General features: G+C 37.5%; 1 protein-coding gene across 8 annotated transcripts in view; it reads left to right on the plus strand.

The window, feature by feature from the left end:
* Positions 1–17,733, plus strand: part of LRBA (LPS responsive beige-like anchor protein) — a 757,794-nt gene that overhangs the window by 578,772 nt on the left and 161,289 nt on the right. For all 8 annotated transcript variants that reach the window (XM_070770117.1, XM_070770116.1, XM_070770115.1 and 5 more), the window contains one exon: positions 13,563–13,715. In XM_070770117.1, the coding sequence (XP_070626218.1) occupies positions 13,563–13,715 (153 nt within the window). The remainder of the gene's footprint in view (positions 1–13,562; positions 13,716–17,733) is intronic.

Here is a 17,733-nt window from a genome sequence, read left to right on the forward strand (position 1 = left end):
GATTCTAAAGTATACCTTGCTGGGTTAATATACATTCTCTAATGTTTCCATGAGGTTTTATAAAAATGAAGTATTGTGAGGTAGATGATTTATTTAAAGTTTTTCAGAAAAAAGAATAGCATGATAACATTTCTAGTACTTAACTTTTTTTGCTAAAGGGGAACTATCACTATAATATCTTAGGGTTCCTATTTCTTGCATTATGCTAATACTCAGAGAATAGTTTTACTGAAAAATAAAGGCTACTCCTAAGAAATAAAGATTCAAATACTCCTTTTTATTTCAGAGAAGAAAGAGACATTATTAGATTTTACTAAAGCAGTCTTTCACTTTTAGCATGTTTAACCATTTTTAAATTGGGGATATCTTTTGTATTTCTATGCATCATTGGTGGATCCATTTCAGATCTGACCCTCAATGATACTTTTTATTCCATTTGGATAAAAAGTTTGAAAGTGTTTATCAGTTTTCTAGGCTTACCGCACTGTCCAATAGAAATGTAACGTCAATCATAATTATGATCACATACATAATTTTAGATTTTCTTGTAGTCACATGTTAAAAAGTCAAAAGGACCATGTGAAATTGATTTTAAGAATATATTCAACCTGATACACCCAAAATATTTTTATTTCAACATGTAATCAATATAAAATTATTAATTAGATATTTTGCATTCTTTTTTTTTATACTAAGTCTTCTTTGAGATCTGGTGTGTGTTTTATATTTACAGCAGGTCTGTCCTTGGACTAACCATATTTCAAGTGTTTAATGACCACTGTTGGTAGTGGCTTCTCCATTGGGCAGTGCAAACTTAGGGCATTGTTTCGGCATCGCACTGAGAGATAGCTTTCTGCTTATAGAAGGAAGATTTCCTTCATCCTCTTTGAGCAATGATGTTTCTGATGGTGTACTCCATCGAAATATGAACTGACAGGTAGTGGCATTAGTAGCTAGTCTTGAGGGCTGAAACAGAAAGTGCTAAAATTGGTTTGGAAAATCATCTCTGGGATAAATAATAATTTAAAATCTCCCAGCAAGAGCTTGTGTTTCAAGTCTTAAAAAAACACTTAAGTTTAGAAACTGAGGTGCAAAATAGATTACTGTCTTCAGCCTGAACCATTATGACCAGATTTTGTGGAGCAACTAAGATTCGTAAAGCTTGCATGAATTTCATAAGGCAGTCGCATCTGAACATTTAGGCAGAAAGCTAAGCTTTTCTAGGTAGTTCATTGCCACTGATTTCCCTCCCTCTCTCCAGGCAGCATACTCATTTCAGGCACTTTTAGTGTCAATAGATTTAATGTAATGATTAAATACCATCTGACTTGCTGCACTTTGAAATCCTTTTCTTCTCTCCTATAGAAATGATTGACAAATCAGGACTGGAAAGTGGAAGGAGTCATAAATGTCACTTAGGTTCATTGTTTCAGAGTGGGAACAGGAGATTAAATGGAGATTATTGGTGACACTTTTCTAGAAGCTCAGAATTTAGTATCAAAATATATCTTAAAATAACCTGTGCTAAAAGTTAATAGTAGAATAAGAAGTCTGGTGGAATCCTAAGACAGCATTTATGTTTCAAGTTTTTATTTTGAAGTTTATGCCCCGGTTGTGATACAGCACCAAATGAGACAGAGTTGCCTCCAGGAAACTTTTGCACTAAAGGGAGTGCTGACAATGAGAGCATTCCAGCAGTTCAGTGTGATACAGGCTCTGTGCTTCATGGAGACGAGATCAGAAGTGAAGAGAAGGGCGAGGAAAGAGGAAATCCACAGCCTGTGGTGAGGTGTCGGAAGTGAAGAGAAGGGCGAGGAAAGAGGAAACCCACGGCCTATGGTGAGGTGTCGGAAGTGAAGAGAAGGGCGAGGAAAGAGGAAATCCACAGCCTGTGGTAAGGTGTCGGAAGTGAAGAGAAGGGCGAGGAAAGAGGAAATCCACGGCCTATGGTGAGGTGTCAGAAGTGAAGAGAAGGGCGAGGAAAGAGGAAACCCACGGCCTATGGTGAGGTGTCGGAAGTGAAGAGAAGGGCGAGGAAAGAGGAAATGCACGGCCTGTCATGAGGTGCCTCATAAGCTGTGGTAGAGGTTGGACTTCATCCCGGGGGTAGCAGGGGAATGCTGGAAAGACTCAAGCAGAAGGGCCGTGGCGGTTTGGGTGATCACTGTGATTGGTGTTTGAACATGTGTTACACCATGAGCAGGAGTGGAAGCAGTAAGTAAGCTGTTAAAGTAATGGGGTGAGAGGCCGTGGAGGCTTAACTCAAGTCACGGCAATGTTACTAGAGAAATGTGGGTGAATTTGAGACATATTTAAAAGGTGATAACTGTTAGGATTTGATGACTGATTTTGTCTCCTAAGATGAGAGAGAAATTAAGTTTGACTTGGACATGTATGTAGAGAATTTAGTTTGGGAGTAGTTCCCTAACTGCTAAGCTCCCTACCTTCAGTCAGAAAACTTCCCATGACAGGTGAATTCAACTCCCCCAAACACATTTAGTTAAGCCAGTATTTATTGATAATTTCATCATATAAAAATATGTATGATAGTACAGAGCGTTTAGGATTAAAAGGATAAAATACATGGTTCTTTATGTCACATATCTCCAGGTGAGAACAACAGATATACATAAAACTATGTTTTAATACAAGCTAGACAGTTATAAGTACTATAATAAGATATGAACAAAATGGAATTAATTCTTCCTGGAAGAAGTAGGCTGTAATGACTTCATAGGGTAAGTGGTATTCGAGTTGTATCTTAAAGGTTGTGAGACAGTCTTCTATCTCCAAGATTTACATGTCTCGCATGTACCTTTCTCCTGATAACCTGAGTTGCTCCTCAGCATCTCGCTCTCATGTATAACACATTCAGAACCACATTCCTGATCTTCATTCCCTTAAACCTGCTCTTCTCAGCCTTCCCCTTCTTAGTAGATGGTTTCCTGGTTGTGAGTAAAAGCTAGAGTCCTTACAGTGTACGGCACTACAGTGGCTACCCGTCCCCTCCAAAACCCTGTTACACCTTGACCACTCTGTACCATTTGCCCCTTGTCCGCTCTGTTTTAGCCAAATAGGCCCTCCTAGCTGTTCCTCACAAGCTCCACTTCAGAGCATTTGCTTTTCGTTTTACCTGAAAACCCCCTGCAGATACCCTTATGGATGAATTTCTTCAGCCATTTCAAGTCTTTGCTCAGGTATCACTTTCTTTTTTTATTATTATTATTTTTTTTTTTACTTTACAATATTGTATTGGTTTTGCCATATATAAACATGAATTCGCCACGGGTGTACACGTGTTCCCCGTCCTGAACCCCCCTCCCAACTCCCTCCCCCCAAGCCTACTCCTGTTTTGGTGGCTTTGCATGTAATGTTTTCTCTGCCACAACCATTTTCCCATTTATTTATTTAGTTTTCATTCAGGTCTCTGCTCATATGTCACCTCCTCAAAGTGGACTTGCCTGAACTCTCGCTCTAAAATAACACTGCCCAACCACCATCATTTTCTATCCCTTTATCTTGCCTTTTTTTTTTTTTAATATAATGCTTGCCACCATTTGACATGATACGTGCATTAGTTTGTTTAGTTCATGTCTCCATAGCTAGAGCTCTGTGAATGTGGGGACTTTCTGTTTTGTTCACTTGGTAACCTCAGCATTTAGAACAATGCCTTGCATTTAGTTAGAAATCAATAAATATTGGTCGAATGAATGAATGAGTAGATATAAATATATCAGGAAAAGAGGTGTCAGTGAAAAAGCCTGGAATAGATAGGTCATTTGAGGAGAAAACAGAGAGTGTCTGGCCATTTCCAGCAGAAGGGCACAGCAAAATCCAGTGGGTAGGTACTTCATTGGGCTCCTGACATCTCATGTTTTAGGACGGGCTTATTTCTGCACAGGAGAACCAGTAGCTGAATATCATCTGCTGACCAAGAGCTGTTAATACTCCGTTCCCTACAGTTTTACAATTAACTCACACTGAGTTTTTACTCACATAGCTTTACAAAAGAAGTCCATAATGGCATCCTGCTACTGATCGTATCTTGGATATTCAATTTAAAAATCTATTTTATAGCTTTTTGTGTATCATTAGTGATGAATGCAAAACTTTGTTGTTATGAAATCAGTAAGATCAGTACAGCATATTCCATACTTTAAATAGAATGCGATTAAATCCTAGGAGTTTACTAAATAGTATTTTAAAAATAAATGGCCATCAGTAACATTATACAGAATTGGTTTTAGTTTTAATAACCCTTAAAGGTATTAAATGTGTATCTGTTCATTAGAAGTAATAATACAAAATAGAGATGATCAGAAAATAGTTTTATGTGTGTGTGCTGTGAGATTTGTTAAACATGAGACCTTTGACTTGCCCTCCACTACTTCAGAAACCCCAGGGGCTGTGATCTGAAGATAAGTTAGGTTTTTTTTCTCCTCTATCAGCGTGTCTTCTACCATAATACATTCCACAGATGCTGTGATAGCATCAGCGTTAGAGCCATTTATAAGAAAATGTTTAGCTACAGTTAGTAGAACATAATTGCTGGATATGTGTTTCTTGAAGTATTTGTTAAGAGAAAAAGCTTAGGTTAGGATGACTTGATAGTTTTATTTTCTTCATCTATTCTTCCTATTTTCAAACAAACTTTTAAATAATTCAGAATGTTAATAATGGTAAAAGAAAGTAAAATTAAAATCTTGCCATTTCTATACACCCTTTGCGTGTTTCTGGCACAGGTATCTCCCTCCCTCCTTCCCTTCTGCCTTCCCTCCCTCCCTCTTCTTCTTGCTGTCTGTTCATTCTGCCTCTTCCTTCTGCCTCCCTCTGTCTCCCCTTCTCTTCTTTCTTCCTTCTCTCTCCCCCTCTCCCTCTCTTTCTCTCTTCCTTCTCTCTGTTTTGCTGGCAGTCTGTCTTTCAGTCTCTCTGTGTTTCACATCCGCATTAGAGAGAGCTCAAGCTGTCTTACTTCTCTTGTAACGATGTAGAACACTCACACTCTAACTACTGAGCTGTATTTGTGTTCATCCTTGTTTTTGTACATAACTTATAGATTTATTAGTTTAACCAAATCTTTCTAACCCTTTTCTTTTTCATACATCAGTAAGTTAAATGATATACCTATGTACTAATATTTTTTTGGTGTTGAACTTTGTAGTCTTGTGTCTACAATGAACCATTTTTTGTTGTTCTTGTTATTCTTTGACAAAAAGTACTTGAGAAACTGAATAGTTTTCTTCTTATGCTACTTACATACTGGGCAGAAAAAAATTTTTTTTAAACACTTAGAAAATGTTCCTATCTTCCTAAATTATAAAAATGTACACAGGTCAGCTGTAGTTTGTTTTTTGAATTAGTGATCTTATATTTTTGTTCAGTGGAAAAATATAAATTGTTCATTAATATATTTTAGATACTGGTGTTAACTGTTCTTCCCCATACTTAAAGCAATATGTATGTATTTTATAACTTGCTCCAGAAAAGATTTCCGGTGCACGTTCTGTTTCCATCTTCTGGCAGTCAGTGCTTTCCTATTATTTGCATCATAATGGCCATTATCTCTCCCCAAATTACACTGTTCTGGAAGATAAGCATCTGAAACAGCAAAAGATACAGCGAAGATGTCCAGTCCAAATCTGCAGGTGAAAAAACGTGTTTGAAAGCAGGAAAGTGCTATAAAGTATTGAGAGTATTCATCATAAAATGAGGCATGTGAAGCTGTGCTGTCATTATTATTAAAAATAAATAAATCTGTTTTAAATGTGATGGCTATTTAGTAGGAACTATTTTCTCAAATACTTTTGTGGTTAAATTGCCCTTAGGATTATGTTAAATGCTTTTAAGAATGTCTGTCATCATTGAGTTACCCGTTGGCTTTAAGAATCAGACAGGCAAGTCTCTAATTTAGGATTGTTATCAGGGCACATTAATGATGATAATAATTATAGTAAGATCTTTTGTGCTTGTAGAATTCTATATTATCTCATATTAGCCTCACAATAACCCTGTGCTTTAGAAATGGCACTTGAGCTAACTAAGGCTGCCCTGGTGGCTCAGATGGTTAAAGAATCTGCCAGCAGTGTGGGAGACACAGGTTTGATGCCTGGTTTGGGAAAATCCTCCGGAGAAGGGAATGGCAATCCACTCCAGTGTACTTGCCAAGAGAATTCCATGGACACAGGAGCCTGGTGGGCTACAGTTCATGGGGTTGCAAAGAGTCAGACACTACTGAGTGACTACACTTTCAAGGGTTAGAAAAGTTAAATTAAAACCATGTGACCAGTAAGTAGAATAGACAATATATAATCTAAAATTTTGCTTTCATATCTTTTTTTTACCATCAGTACCCCCAAAGCACTATACATTAAATTAGTTACCATGCTGTCATGCTTATATTTGACTTGTCAGGATTTCATATTGTAACAAAAAGGGAAAAAAAATATTTTACTTTAGTTGTGATGTAGCATCTTTGTTCTTATTTCAGTTTTGATTTCTTTGGATTAAAAGACTAGTATTTGTCATGGTTGCCCGGGTGTTATTGAAGTGATGGTTTTAATTCAATGGATAGAATTGGTGACTATTAGAAGGCAAATTGTACAGCCTTGTTGCAGAGGCCATTCCATATCAATGCGGATCGTACCTTAGTAAAGAAAACCAAACACATGTGTGGTCACAACCAATCCTTGTCATCATGCCATGAAAGCCTGGGGATTTGTGATCAAAGCAATGGGCTTATCCTTAACTGTGGTATAACCTCTGGTTGAACCTTTCAAACTTTTATTTTAAGGGATGATACACTACGTTTTGACCATGTTACTTACCTCTAAGACCTATCCACCTAATTAAGTGATAGAGATTAAAATTATTGTCAGCAAGTCAAAAGAAAATGTGAATTGTAAATACCTCTGTCTTCTGTCAGTGTTGTTTACTTATCATTTTCCACTGATGTTTTAAAGAATTGCTGAACATGTGTTTTTTATCCAAAGCTGAATGTTCTGTTCTGATGAATATAAAACATACTTCACTTTGTAAATGTACGTTAGAAGTATTAGAGAGACATAATCTTTGACTGTGTCACTAAATTTCATCTGTCAAAGGAGATAATTCTGAACTGTAATATTTAGTGTTATATCAAGGCATGGTTCTTAGAAAGATGCTTTCAGGATTTAGATGGAATTCTGCATGTAACTTGAATGTCATTATCATCCATAGTAAAATGTAGGCAGTATATATACTTACTTGTTTCTTTGGTTAGATGTTGGTGTACCTCAGCTGAGTTCAGCTGTTTATTTCCTATTAGGAGGATATTCAACTTTCATCAACTGATTTACTTTTGCAGCTCTCCTTATAGTGAAATTATAATATGTTTTCAGTATATATACTTACTTTTTTTCTCAATTGTCTTTAATTGATGATGTCCTTTATACTATATTAGATACTTCATAATCTTTCTTCTCAGTTTTAATTTACTGGAAACGTGTCCATTTTTAAATTATCTCCTGTTCCATGTATATAGTCCTCTCTAAACCAACTGAATAGTTCTTCATTGATCGTTGAAAACAAATGATAAATACATGTTTCAATATTTGTACGTCTTCTTAAGATAGTCTGCTTGTCAGAACTGTTCTTGTCTTTCCCCTCTGCTATTTATCTTTGATTGTAACTACCATTCTTCAACAGGTTTTTACTGAATATCTAAATGTGCCACTTACTCTGTCTAGGCTTTGGAGGTATAGCAAGACACATAAGTCCTTAATCTCCTGGAGCTGTCAATTAAAGGGAGCAATATAGTTTGATGAGTGTTATATTATGAATAGAGGAGGCAATGGCACCCCACTCCAGTACTCTTGCCTGGAAAATCCCATGGATGGAGGAGCCTGGAAGGCTGCAGTCCATGGGGTCGCGGAAAGTCGGACACAACTGAGCGATTTCACTTTCACTTTTCACTTTCATGCATTGGAGAAGGAAATGGCAACCCACTCCAGTGTTCTTGCCTGGAGAATCCCAGGGACGGGGGAGCCTGGTGGGCTGCTGTCTATGGGGTCGCACAGAGTCAGACATGACTGAAGTGACTTCACATATTATGAAAGTACAGTATATTATGTTCTTCTCCCCACAACTTTCTCTGACAACCCCAACGTCTAGGCATCCTTTTTTCTTTTGAATGTCTAGAAGGCTGTTTGTGTTTATAACCAGTTTACTCCCAATTAATATATCCTTTCACTGTTTAAGAATTTACATCTGTGATCTGTAGAGGGGAAGTAATACTTACGTCTCCATATTCCAGATCCTAACACACTTCTTTGTAGAGTAAAAATGAAGTGAATTTCTTTGTGATGGTGATTGCTGTATAACACTTCATATCTATCTAATGCTTATATCAAAGAATATCAAAGAATCAAGTAACGGGAACTTTAAAAAAGTTTTACTCTGCTCATAGCGAGTTCTATCATTTTGTTTCCTAGAAATAATTGTGAGTGAATATATTGGTACCTTTTTATTATTTAAATACAGTTGACTCTTGAACAACATAGGTTTGAACTGCATGGGTCCACTTATCTCTGGATTTTTTTCAATAGTCCCTGTCCAGGATTGGTTGAATCCATGGATTCAGAACCACCCATGCAGGATACAGAGGAACTGCAGATATGAAGTGCCAGTTTTTGACTGGGTGGAGGGTTGTTGTTGTTCAGTTGCTAAGTCATGTCCTGCTCTTTGCGACCCCATGAACTGCTAAGCATGCCAGACTTCCCTGTCCTTCACTGTCTCCCTGAGTTTGCTCAGATTGGTGTATATTGAGTCAGTGATGCTATCCAACCATCTCATCCTCTGTCGCCGCCTTCTCCTCTTGTTCTCAGTCTTTCCCAGCATCAGGGTCTTTTCCAGTGAGCCGGCTTAACGTACTGGAACTTCAGCACCAGACCTTCAGTGAATATTCAGGGTTGATTTCCTTTAGGCTGGATCTCCTTGCTGTCTAAAGGACTTTCAAGAGTCTTCTCCAACACCACAGCGCAAAAGCACCAATTGTTCAGCACTCAGCCTTCTTTATGGTCCAACTCTCACATCCATACATTACTACTGGAAAAACTGTAGCTTTTACTATATGGACTTTTGTCGGCAGGGTAATGTCTCTGCTTTATAATACACTGTCTAGGTTTGTCATAGCTATTCTTCCAAGGGGCAAGCATTTTTTAATTTTGTGGCTGCAGTCATCATCTGCATTGATTTTGGAGCCCAAGAAAATGAAATCTGACACTGTTTCCACATTTTCCCCATCTATTTGCCATGAAGTGATAGGACTGGATGCCATGATCTTCGTTTTTTGAATATTGAGTTTTAAGCCAGCTTTTTCACTCTCCTATTTCACCTTCATCATAAATCTCTCTTTAGTTCCTCTTTACTTTCTGTCATTAAAGTGGTATCATCTGCATATCTGAGGTTGTTGATATTGCTCCCAGCTTGTGATTCATCCACCCCGGCATTTCGCATGATATACTCTGCATATAAGTTAAATGTGTTTTCCAAGGATCAACTATATAAATTTAAGTCCGTAACCACTAACTCAAGTGTATAAGAAATGTCCTCATTTGAATTCAGATCTTCATATCTGGTTGGTAGGAAATGTATTCACAGTCATTAGATGGTTAGGACAAAGGCCTCCTTTCCCAAGGCTTGAATGAGATACAGGATTATGTGGTACCTAAAAAAATTGGCTTTCACACATCTTCAGTTCATCTTTTTCACTAGTAATATATCCTCATTGTCTAGGATGTATGGTCTTTTGGAAGCTGGCAGCTCTGCTGGTTATCCTAGCTTGAGTTAAATATTTGCTGATGCCAGAAGCCCTGGTGCCAAGTGACTAGCTTACCTAAGTGCACCATCATGGAGCATGTGTGCAGGTGGGCAGATTGTTCTCTGTGTAAGGGGGCTTGACCGAAGGAAGGAAGAGAAGCCCAAATCTACCTATACTACACTCACCAAACTGAGTTCTCTTGTGACTGAATTAGCCCTGAAAGATTGCTTTTTTTCTAATTTATATAGAGGCACCATATGGACAAGCTGCAATCCTGACCACTACTTACCGTCCCCTAGGTTCCAGACTAGCCTCTCTATCTCCTCCCCTTCTCCTCTGGCTGACAGAACACTGACTACCAATTTTGAGAAACCTGATTCCCGAATTCTGGGGGAAATCTCTCTTCTCCTTGATTTCTATCTTTTAAAAGATACTCACCCTTGACACTACTTCTCCTGGGCATTTTACATAGTCTCCTGTTTGCTTAGACTTTCACAAAAGACAGAAAAAAAAGGATGTTTTCAGGAGGCCTCTTCTCTGGACTCTGCAAATATTCTGGAAATGCCTGAAATTTCAAATGTCTTGAAATTGGAAGGATGTATGGAGTGGGAGATTGAGGAGTAAAAAGTAAAGAAGCATAACACAGAATTCCCATCCCAATAAATTTCAAGTGAAATATTAAGCCTAATTTTTATTTGACTTATATTTTTTTGTTTAATCGTTTGTTTTGTATTGGGGTATAGGCAGTTAACAAACACTGTGGTGAGAGTTTCAGGTGAACAGCGAAAGGACTTAGCCATACATATACATGTATGTATTCCCCCTCAAAGCCCCCTCCCGTCCAGCCTGCTTCATAACAGTGAACAGAGTTCCATTAATTTTTAATTGATAAAGTTTACAATTTTAATTTTGAGCATCTTTATAGCATCCTTTATACAAAATGTATAGGGTATCTATCTTTAGTAGGAAATCACAAATAAAGTCTATGGTAATTATGGAAACTGGTAAGTTTTTACCTCCCTCACAGCCTTATAACAATGATACAACTGAAAGTTTAACATGGTCCAGTCATATCTTTTATTAAAAATTTCTTGTTTGTTTTATATGTAATTTTCCTCTATTTTATTTTGAGATAAATTAACTGAATTTACATTTAGGGTAAGGGCTTCCCTGGTGGTTCAGATGGTAAAGAATCTATCTGCAAGATAGGTTTGATCCCTGGGTTGGGAAGGTCCTCTGGAGAAGGAAATGGCAACCCACTCCAGTATTCTTGCTTGGAGAATTAATTCCATGGACAGAGGAGCCTGGTGGGCTACATAATGAACTAATATGTTTAAATAAAATGGGCCAGGAACAAAATATATTTCTGTTAATTGAATTTAGAACTTGTAAAAGAACCAATGAAGAGCATTTATGTTTTGAGCAAATATATTTTTGTCAGTTTATTTAACTAAATAAAATGAGAGATGTAGAAGATAGGAAAAAACATTAAAAAATCATAAGAACTTTGGTACTACATAAGAAGAATTAAACATTTTATTTAAAGAAATTTGCTATGAAAGGTCATTTGTCCCCTTTCTGCTTTCTAGATAAGGTCTCAAGAAAGAGTATATTTTTTGTATATTTTTACTGTGTAATATGTATCTCTGATTTATGATGCAGGTGACTGATCCCCCAAATAAAAACTTGGGAGAAACCTAGCATCTAGAATTCAGCCATTATAATTGTTTTGACTCCTAGGAGAATTAATCCAGAGAAGCATAGTGTGTATAAAAGGCAGAAGAAGGATAACGTCCTTTGTGAGAGTTAGGGTGAGGTAGGGGTACCCAAGGATTACAGCATACTTCAGCAAAGTGAGAGTTATGAAGCTACGTATCCATATATGGTAGCAAGATGGCCATGGAATAAGTCGTATCCAACTCTTTTGTGACCCCATGGACTGTAGCCTGCCAGACTCCTCTGTCCTTGTAATTTCCCAGGCAAAACACTGGAGTGGGTTGCCATTTCCTTCTGCAGGGGATCTTCCTGCGCCAGGGATCGAACACAACATCTCCTGCCTTCACAGGCAAGTTCTTTACCACTGAGCCACCATCAAAGCCCGTGTGTGTGTGTGTGTGTGTGTGTGTGTGTGTGTGTGTGTGTATGTAATTTTTTTAAGGAGAACTAATTTTCTTATTATGGAAAAATGGAAAGTTTTTGTTTACTTTTTTTAAAAAGTGCTTAGAATATATGTTAAAAACATCTTTAATATGTTTAGCACTGTGTATACTATGTAAGTAGAGTCTATGCTTATTTTATGACTAAGTACAGAGGCTTTAATTACATAGAGTTAAATGCCAGTCTAAATGTTTCTCTAATTTCCAAATTTATCATAAATCAGCTGTATAACCTTGGGCGAATTGCTTAAGTTCTTTCAGCCTTAGTTGATTCTTCAAATGGCGATGATACCTTACCTTGTAAAATTGTTGTGAAGATTAAATGTGATAAGTTGTGAAGTTTAAATGTGATGTTTATTAAGAGTTTATTTTAGTACTTGACTCATCTCATGCAGTAAATGTTATTTAGCTCAAACAAATTGAATATAGCTTTTTGTTGCATAAAATAGCACATGTATGTCTTTTGTTAGACTTACACGCATCATTTTGGAGAAGAAAATCTTAAAATTTTTGTATAATCACTGTATCATTTTATTTATGATTAAAATTTTAATAGGACTCTTCCTTTAAAAATTTTTTTGTTAAGTTTAAATGTTTTTCAAGTTTAGTGATCATGTGCTTGTCAGGCATTTGGAGGACAGGGTCATTCCTATTCTGCTTAGTTAATTATTGTGATTGTAAACAAAGGATATACGATTCAAAGTCAAGCAGCATTTCACATGGATGATGGAGGTGATAATAGCTTAATTCCTGCTGAATTTTTTTTCTTTGCTCTAGTGAATTCATACTGACCTTGTCCAAAATCTGATGACCTCCCTATTTTACTCAACCATTTGGAAAGCCAGGCTGCCATAGCTGGCCCTGAGGGGGTAGCTGAAAGACCACTGAGTCACTGACCCATGTCAAGACTGGATTTCAACTCTGATCTGTAGGACCTCTGAAATAATTATACATGGGGCTTATTGTACTCAAAAACCTAACTGGTTGCATTTTTGTGCTTGTTAAGTATCTTGTTAAAGTGTATTTTAAATGTCCTTATTTAAGTTGTATTTAATTTACTATTTCTCATGCAGGTCATTTTCTAGACTAATTATAAATTTTTATCTTTTATCAGAGTTAGTACCTTCAAACTAAACTTGAATGTTTTGAAATGTGAGCAAAATATATTATTACACCCTGGCTAACTTCATTGACTATCTTCCTGGTTCATGATGGACCAAAGCTTTTTAATGTTTATAAAGATTTTGGTTTTTTATGGCAAAAATTCTGTATACCTAAACAAAAGAATCTAGTTTAAGCTGTTGTTAATATTGTGGCATGTTAATCTCTGTTTATATGTTTTCTAACCTCAAATATTACTCAAATGTTGGTATTTTAAGGGTTTTGAGGTTATAAGGAAAGCATATGACCACGCAGTAAGGTGTTTTTTTTTTAATGGATGTGATCTGTCAGCCTTGATAGAACTTTGTGATGGAGCTAGGATATGAAAAGAGAAAAAATTTTCATATGTTTATTTTGTTCTTCTGCATAATAAGAGATGTTTGGCTTTTTATAAATACCTTCAATTTTCTACAGATTATAATATGACTTTGTCTTTTATTTTTATATAGGAGTTGATCCCTGAATTTTATTATCTCTCTGAGATGTTTGTCAACTTCAATAATTATAATCTTGGAGTAATGGATGATGGGACAGTAGTGTCTGATGTTGAACTTCCTCCTTGGGCCAAAACCTCAGAAGAATTTGTTCGCATAAACAGATTGGTAAGTTGGAATCATCTACTCTGTCTGTCATGAAACTTTTCTCAAAGTGTATTCCATGTGTTGGTATAATCATTAACCCTTACTCTTCTGAACAAAACTGTAGTTGATAAGGATAACTGAAAGTGACATGATAGTTCATAAATCTCTGTATATACTTTATAAAATCTTATTGACTTGAAAGGTATAATGGTTTATTTTGTGCAGGATTTAGGCTACTTTTATATGAATGTGGCGATTCAAGATTATAAGTGAAAGTTACAAGTGAATTTCTTAGAGAATGCTATGCTTTTTCAAACACGAGTTTCTGGTACCATTAGAAGTACATGATTCTGTGTTCCAGGTTAGAAGGCCATTGAGCATTTTGAAATAGAAAAAGATTTTCAAATTCTAACCTATGTCTATCTTTTAAAGGAAATTTCATGTAATATTTAGAATAGGAAAACTTTAAAATTTAAAAATGTGTTTACAAAACACTCTTAAGAATCCTCCAGTGGACTCTTTAATGTCCTCTGTTTTATGGGTTCTAGATTATTCTATGAAAAACTAATATGACTTTTCCTTTTTGCCCTTAACTTTCAAAAATGCTGGGAATCAGGAAGCCTTATTCTGTTTTTTTAAAGTAGTATCTTTATCATGCTTCATACTAAAAATTGAATGTGAAATTCATTGTGTTTTTAATTTACACCAAAACAAAAATGTTTTCTTTGGGGGGTACCACTAAGACGGGTGGCACTGAGAGTGGGCATCAGAGGGCAGACACTGAAACCACAATCACAGAAAACTCAGCAATCTTATCACAGGGACCAGAGCCTTGGCTAACTCAGTGGAACTATGAGCCATGCCGTGCAGGGCCACCCAACACAGGTGGGTCATGGTGGAGAGTTCTGACAAAATGTGGTCCACTGGAGAAGGGAATGGCAAACTACTTCATTATTCTTGCCTTGAGAACCCCAAGAACAGTATGAAAAGGCAAAAAGATAGGACACTGAAAGATGAACTCCCCAGGTCAGTAGGTTCCCAATATGCTACTGGAGATTAGTGGAGAAATAACTCCAGAAAGAATGAAGAGATGGAGCCAAAGCAAAAACTACACCCAGTTGTGGATGTGACTGGTGATGGAAGCAAGGTCCGATGCTGTAAAGAGCAATATTGCATAGGAACCTGGAATGCCAGGTCCATGAATCAAGGCAAACTGGAAGTGGTCAAACAGGAGACGGCAAGAGTAAATGTCGACATTCTAGGAATCAGCAAACTCAAATGGACTGGAATGGGTGAATATAACTCAGATGACCATTATATATACTACTGTGGGCAAGAATCCCTCAGAAGAAATGGAGTAGCCCTCATAGTCAACGAAAGAGTCTGAAATGCAGTACTTGGATGCAATCTCAAAAACGACAGAATGATCTCTGTTCATTTCCGAGGCGAACCATTCAATATCACGGTAATCCAAGTCTATGCCCCAACCAGTAACGCTGAAGAAGCTGAAGTTGAATGGTGCTATGAAGACCTACAAGACCTTTTGGAACTAACACCCAAAAAAGATGTCCTTTTCATTATAGGGGACTGGAATGCAAAAGTAGGAAGTCAAGAAACACCTGGAGTAACAGGCAAATTTGTCCTTGGAGTACAGAATGAAGCAGGGCAAAGGGTAACAGAGTTTTGTCAAGAGAACGCACTGGTCATAGCAAACACCCACTTCCAACAACACAATAGAAGACTCTACACATGGGCATCACCAGATGGTCAATACCGAAACCAGATTGAGAATATTCTTTGCAGCCAAAGATGGAGAAGCTCTATACAGTCAGCAAAAACAAGACCAGGAGCTGACTATGGCTCAGATCAAAAATTCCTTATTGCAAAATTCAGACTTAAATGGAAGAAAGTGCAGAAAACCACTAGACCATTCAGGTATGACCTAAATCAAATCCCTTACAATTATACAGTGAAAGTGATAAATAGATTTCAGGGACTACATCTAATAGACAGAGTGCCTGAAGAACAATGGATGGAGGTTCGTGACATTGTACAGGAGACAGGGATCAAGACCATTCCCAAGAAAAAGAAATGCAAAAAAGCAAAATGCCTGTCTGAGGAGGCCTTACAAGTAGCTGTGAAAAGAAGAGAAGCTAAAAGCAAAGGAAAAAGGAAAGATATTCCCATTTGAATGCAGAGTTCCAAAGAATAGCAAGGAGAGATAAGAAAGCCTTCCTCAGTGATCATTGAAGAGAAATAGAGGAAAACAATAGAATGGGAAAGACTAGAGATCTCTTCAAGAAAATGAGAGATACCAAGGGAAGATTTCATGCAAAAATGGGTTCAATAAAGGACAGAAATGATGTGGACATAAAAGAAGCAGAAGATACTAAGAAGAGGTGGCAAGAATATTCAGAAGAACTGTACAAAAAAGATCTTCACGACCCAGATAATCACAATGGTGTGATCACTCACCTAGAGCCAAACATCCTGGAATGTGAAGTCAAGTGGGCCTTAGAAAGCATCACTACGAACAAAGCTAGTGGAGGTGATGGAATTCCAATTGAGCTAGTTCAAATCCTAAAAGATGATGCTGTGAAAGTGCTGCACTCAATATGACAACAAATTTGGAAAACTCAGCAGTGGCCCCAGGACTGGAAAAGGTCAGTTTTCATTCCAGTCCCAAAGGAAGGCAGTGCCAAAGACTGTTCAAACTATCACACAATTGCAGTCATCTCACACGCTAGTAAAGTAATGCTCAAAATTCTCCAAGCCAGGCTTCAGCAATACGTGAACCATGACCTTTCATATGTTCAACCTGGTTTTAGAAAAGGCATAGAAACCAGAGATCACACTGCTAACATCTGTGGGGTCATCAAAAAAATTAGAGAGTTTCAGAAAAACATCTGTTTCTGCTTTATTGACTATGCCAAAGCCTTTGACTGTGTGGACCACAACAAACTATGGAAAATTCTTAAAGAGATGGGAATACCAGACCACCTGATCTGCCTCTTGAGAAGTCTGTACAGGTCAGGAAGCAACAGAACTGGATGTGGAACAACAGACTGGTTCCAAATAGGAAAAGGAGTACGTCAAGGCTGTATATTGACACCCTGCTTATTTAACTTATATGCAGAGTACATCATGAGAAATGCTGTTGTGCTGCCTGAAGCACAAGCTGGAATCAAGATTGCTGGGAGAAATATCGGTAACCTCAGATATGCAGATGACACCACCCTTATGGCAGAAAGTGAAGAAGAACTAAAGAGCCTCTTGATGAAAGAGAAGGGTGAAAAAGTTGGCTTAAAGCTCAACATTCAGAAAACGAAGATCATGGCATCCGGTCCCACCACTTCATGGGAAATAGATGGGGAAACAGTGGAAACAGTGGCTGACTTTATTTTTGGGGGCTCCAAAATCACTGCAGATGGTGACTGCAGCCATGAATTTAAAAGACGCTTACTCCTTGGAAGGAAAGTAATTACCAACCTAGATAGCATATTAAAAAGCAGAGATATTACTTTGCCAACAAAAGTCCATCTAGTCAAAGGTATGGTTTTTCCAGTAGTCTTGTATGGATGTGAGAGTTGGACTATAAAGAAAGGTGAGTGCTGAAGAATTTTGTTTTTGAACTGTGGTGCTGGAGAAGACTCTTGAGAGTCCCTTGGACTGTAAGGAGATCCAAACAGTCCATCATAAAGGAGATCAGTCCTAATTGTTCATTGGAAAGACTGATGTCTAAGCTGAAACTCCAATGCTTTGGCCTGATGCGAAGAGCTGACTCATTTGAAAAACCCGTGATGCTGGGAAAGATTGAGGACATGAGGAGAAGGGGACGACAGAGGATGAGATGGTATCACCACTCAGTGGACATGGGTTTGTGTGAACTGTGGGAGTTGGTTGGTGATGGACAGGGAGGCCTGGCGTGCTGTGGTCCATGGGGTTGCAAAGAGTTGGACACGATTGAGCAACTAAACTGAACCAAAAACAAAATTATTTCATTTTCGTTTTCTTGATGCCTTTTCTTACTTTATCTACC

This window comes from Bos indicus, chromosome 17, assembly GCF_029378745.1.
Source record: "Bos indicus isolate NIAB-ARS_2022 breed Sahiwal x Tharparkar chromosome 17, NIAB-ARS_B.indTharparkar_mat_pri_1.0, whole genome shotgun sequence".
Lineage (NCBI taxonomy): Eukaryota > Metazoa > Chordata > Mammalia > Artiodactyla > Bovidae > Bos > Bos indicus.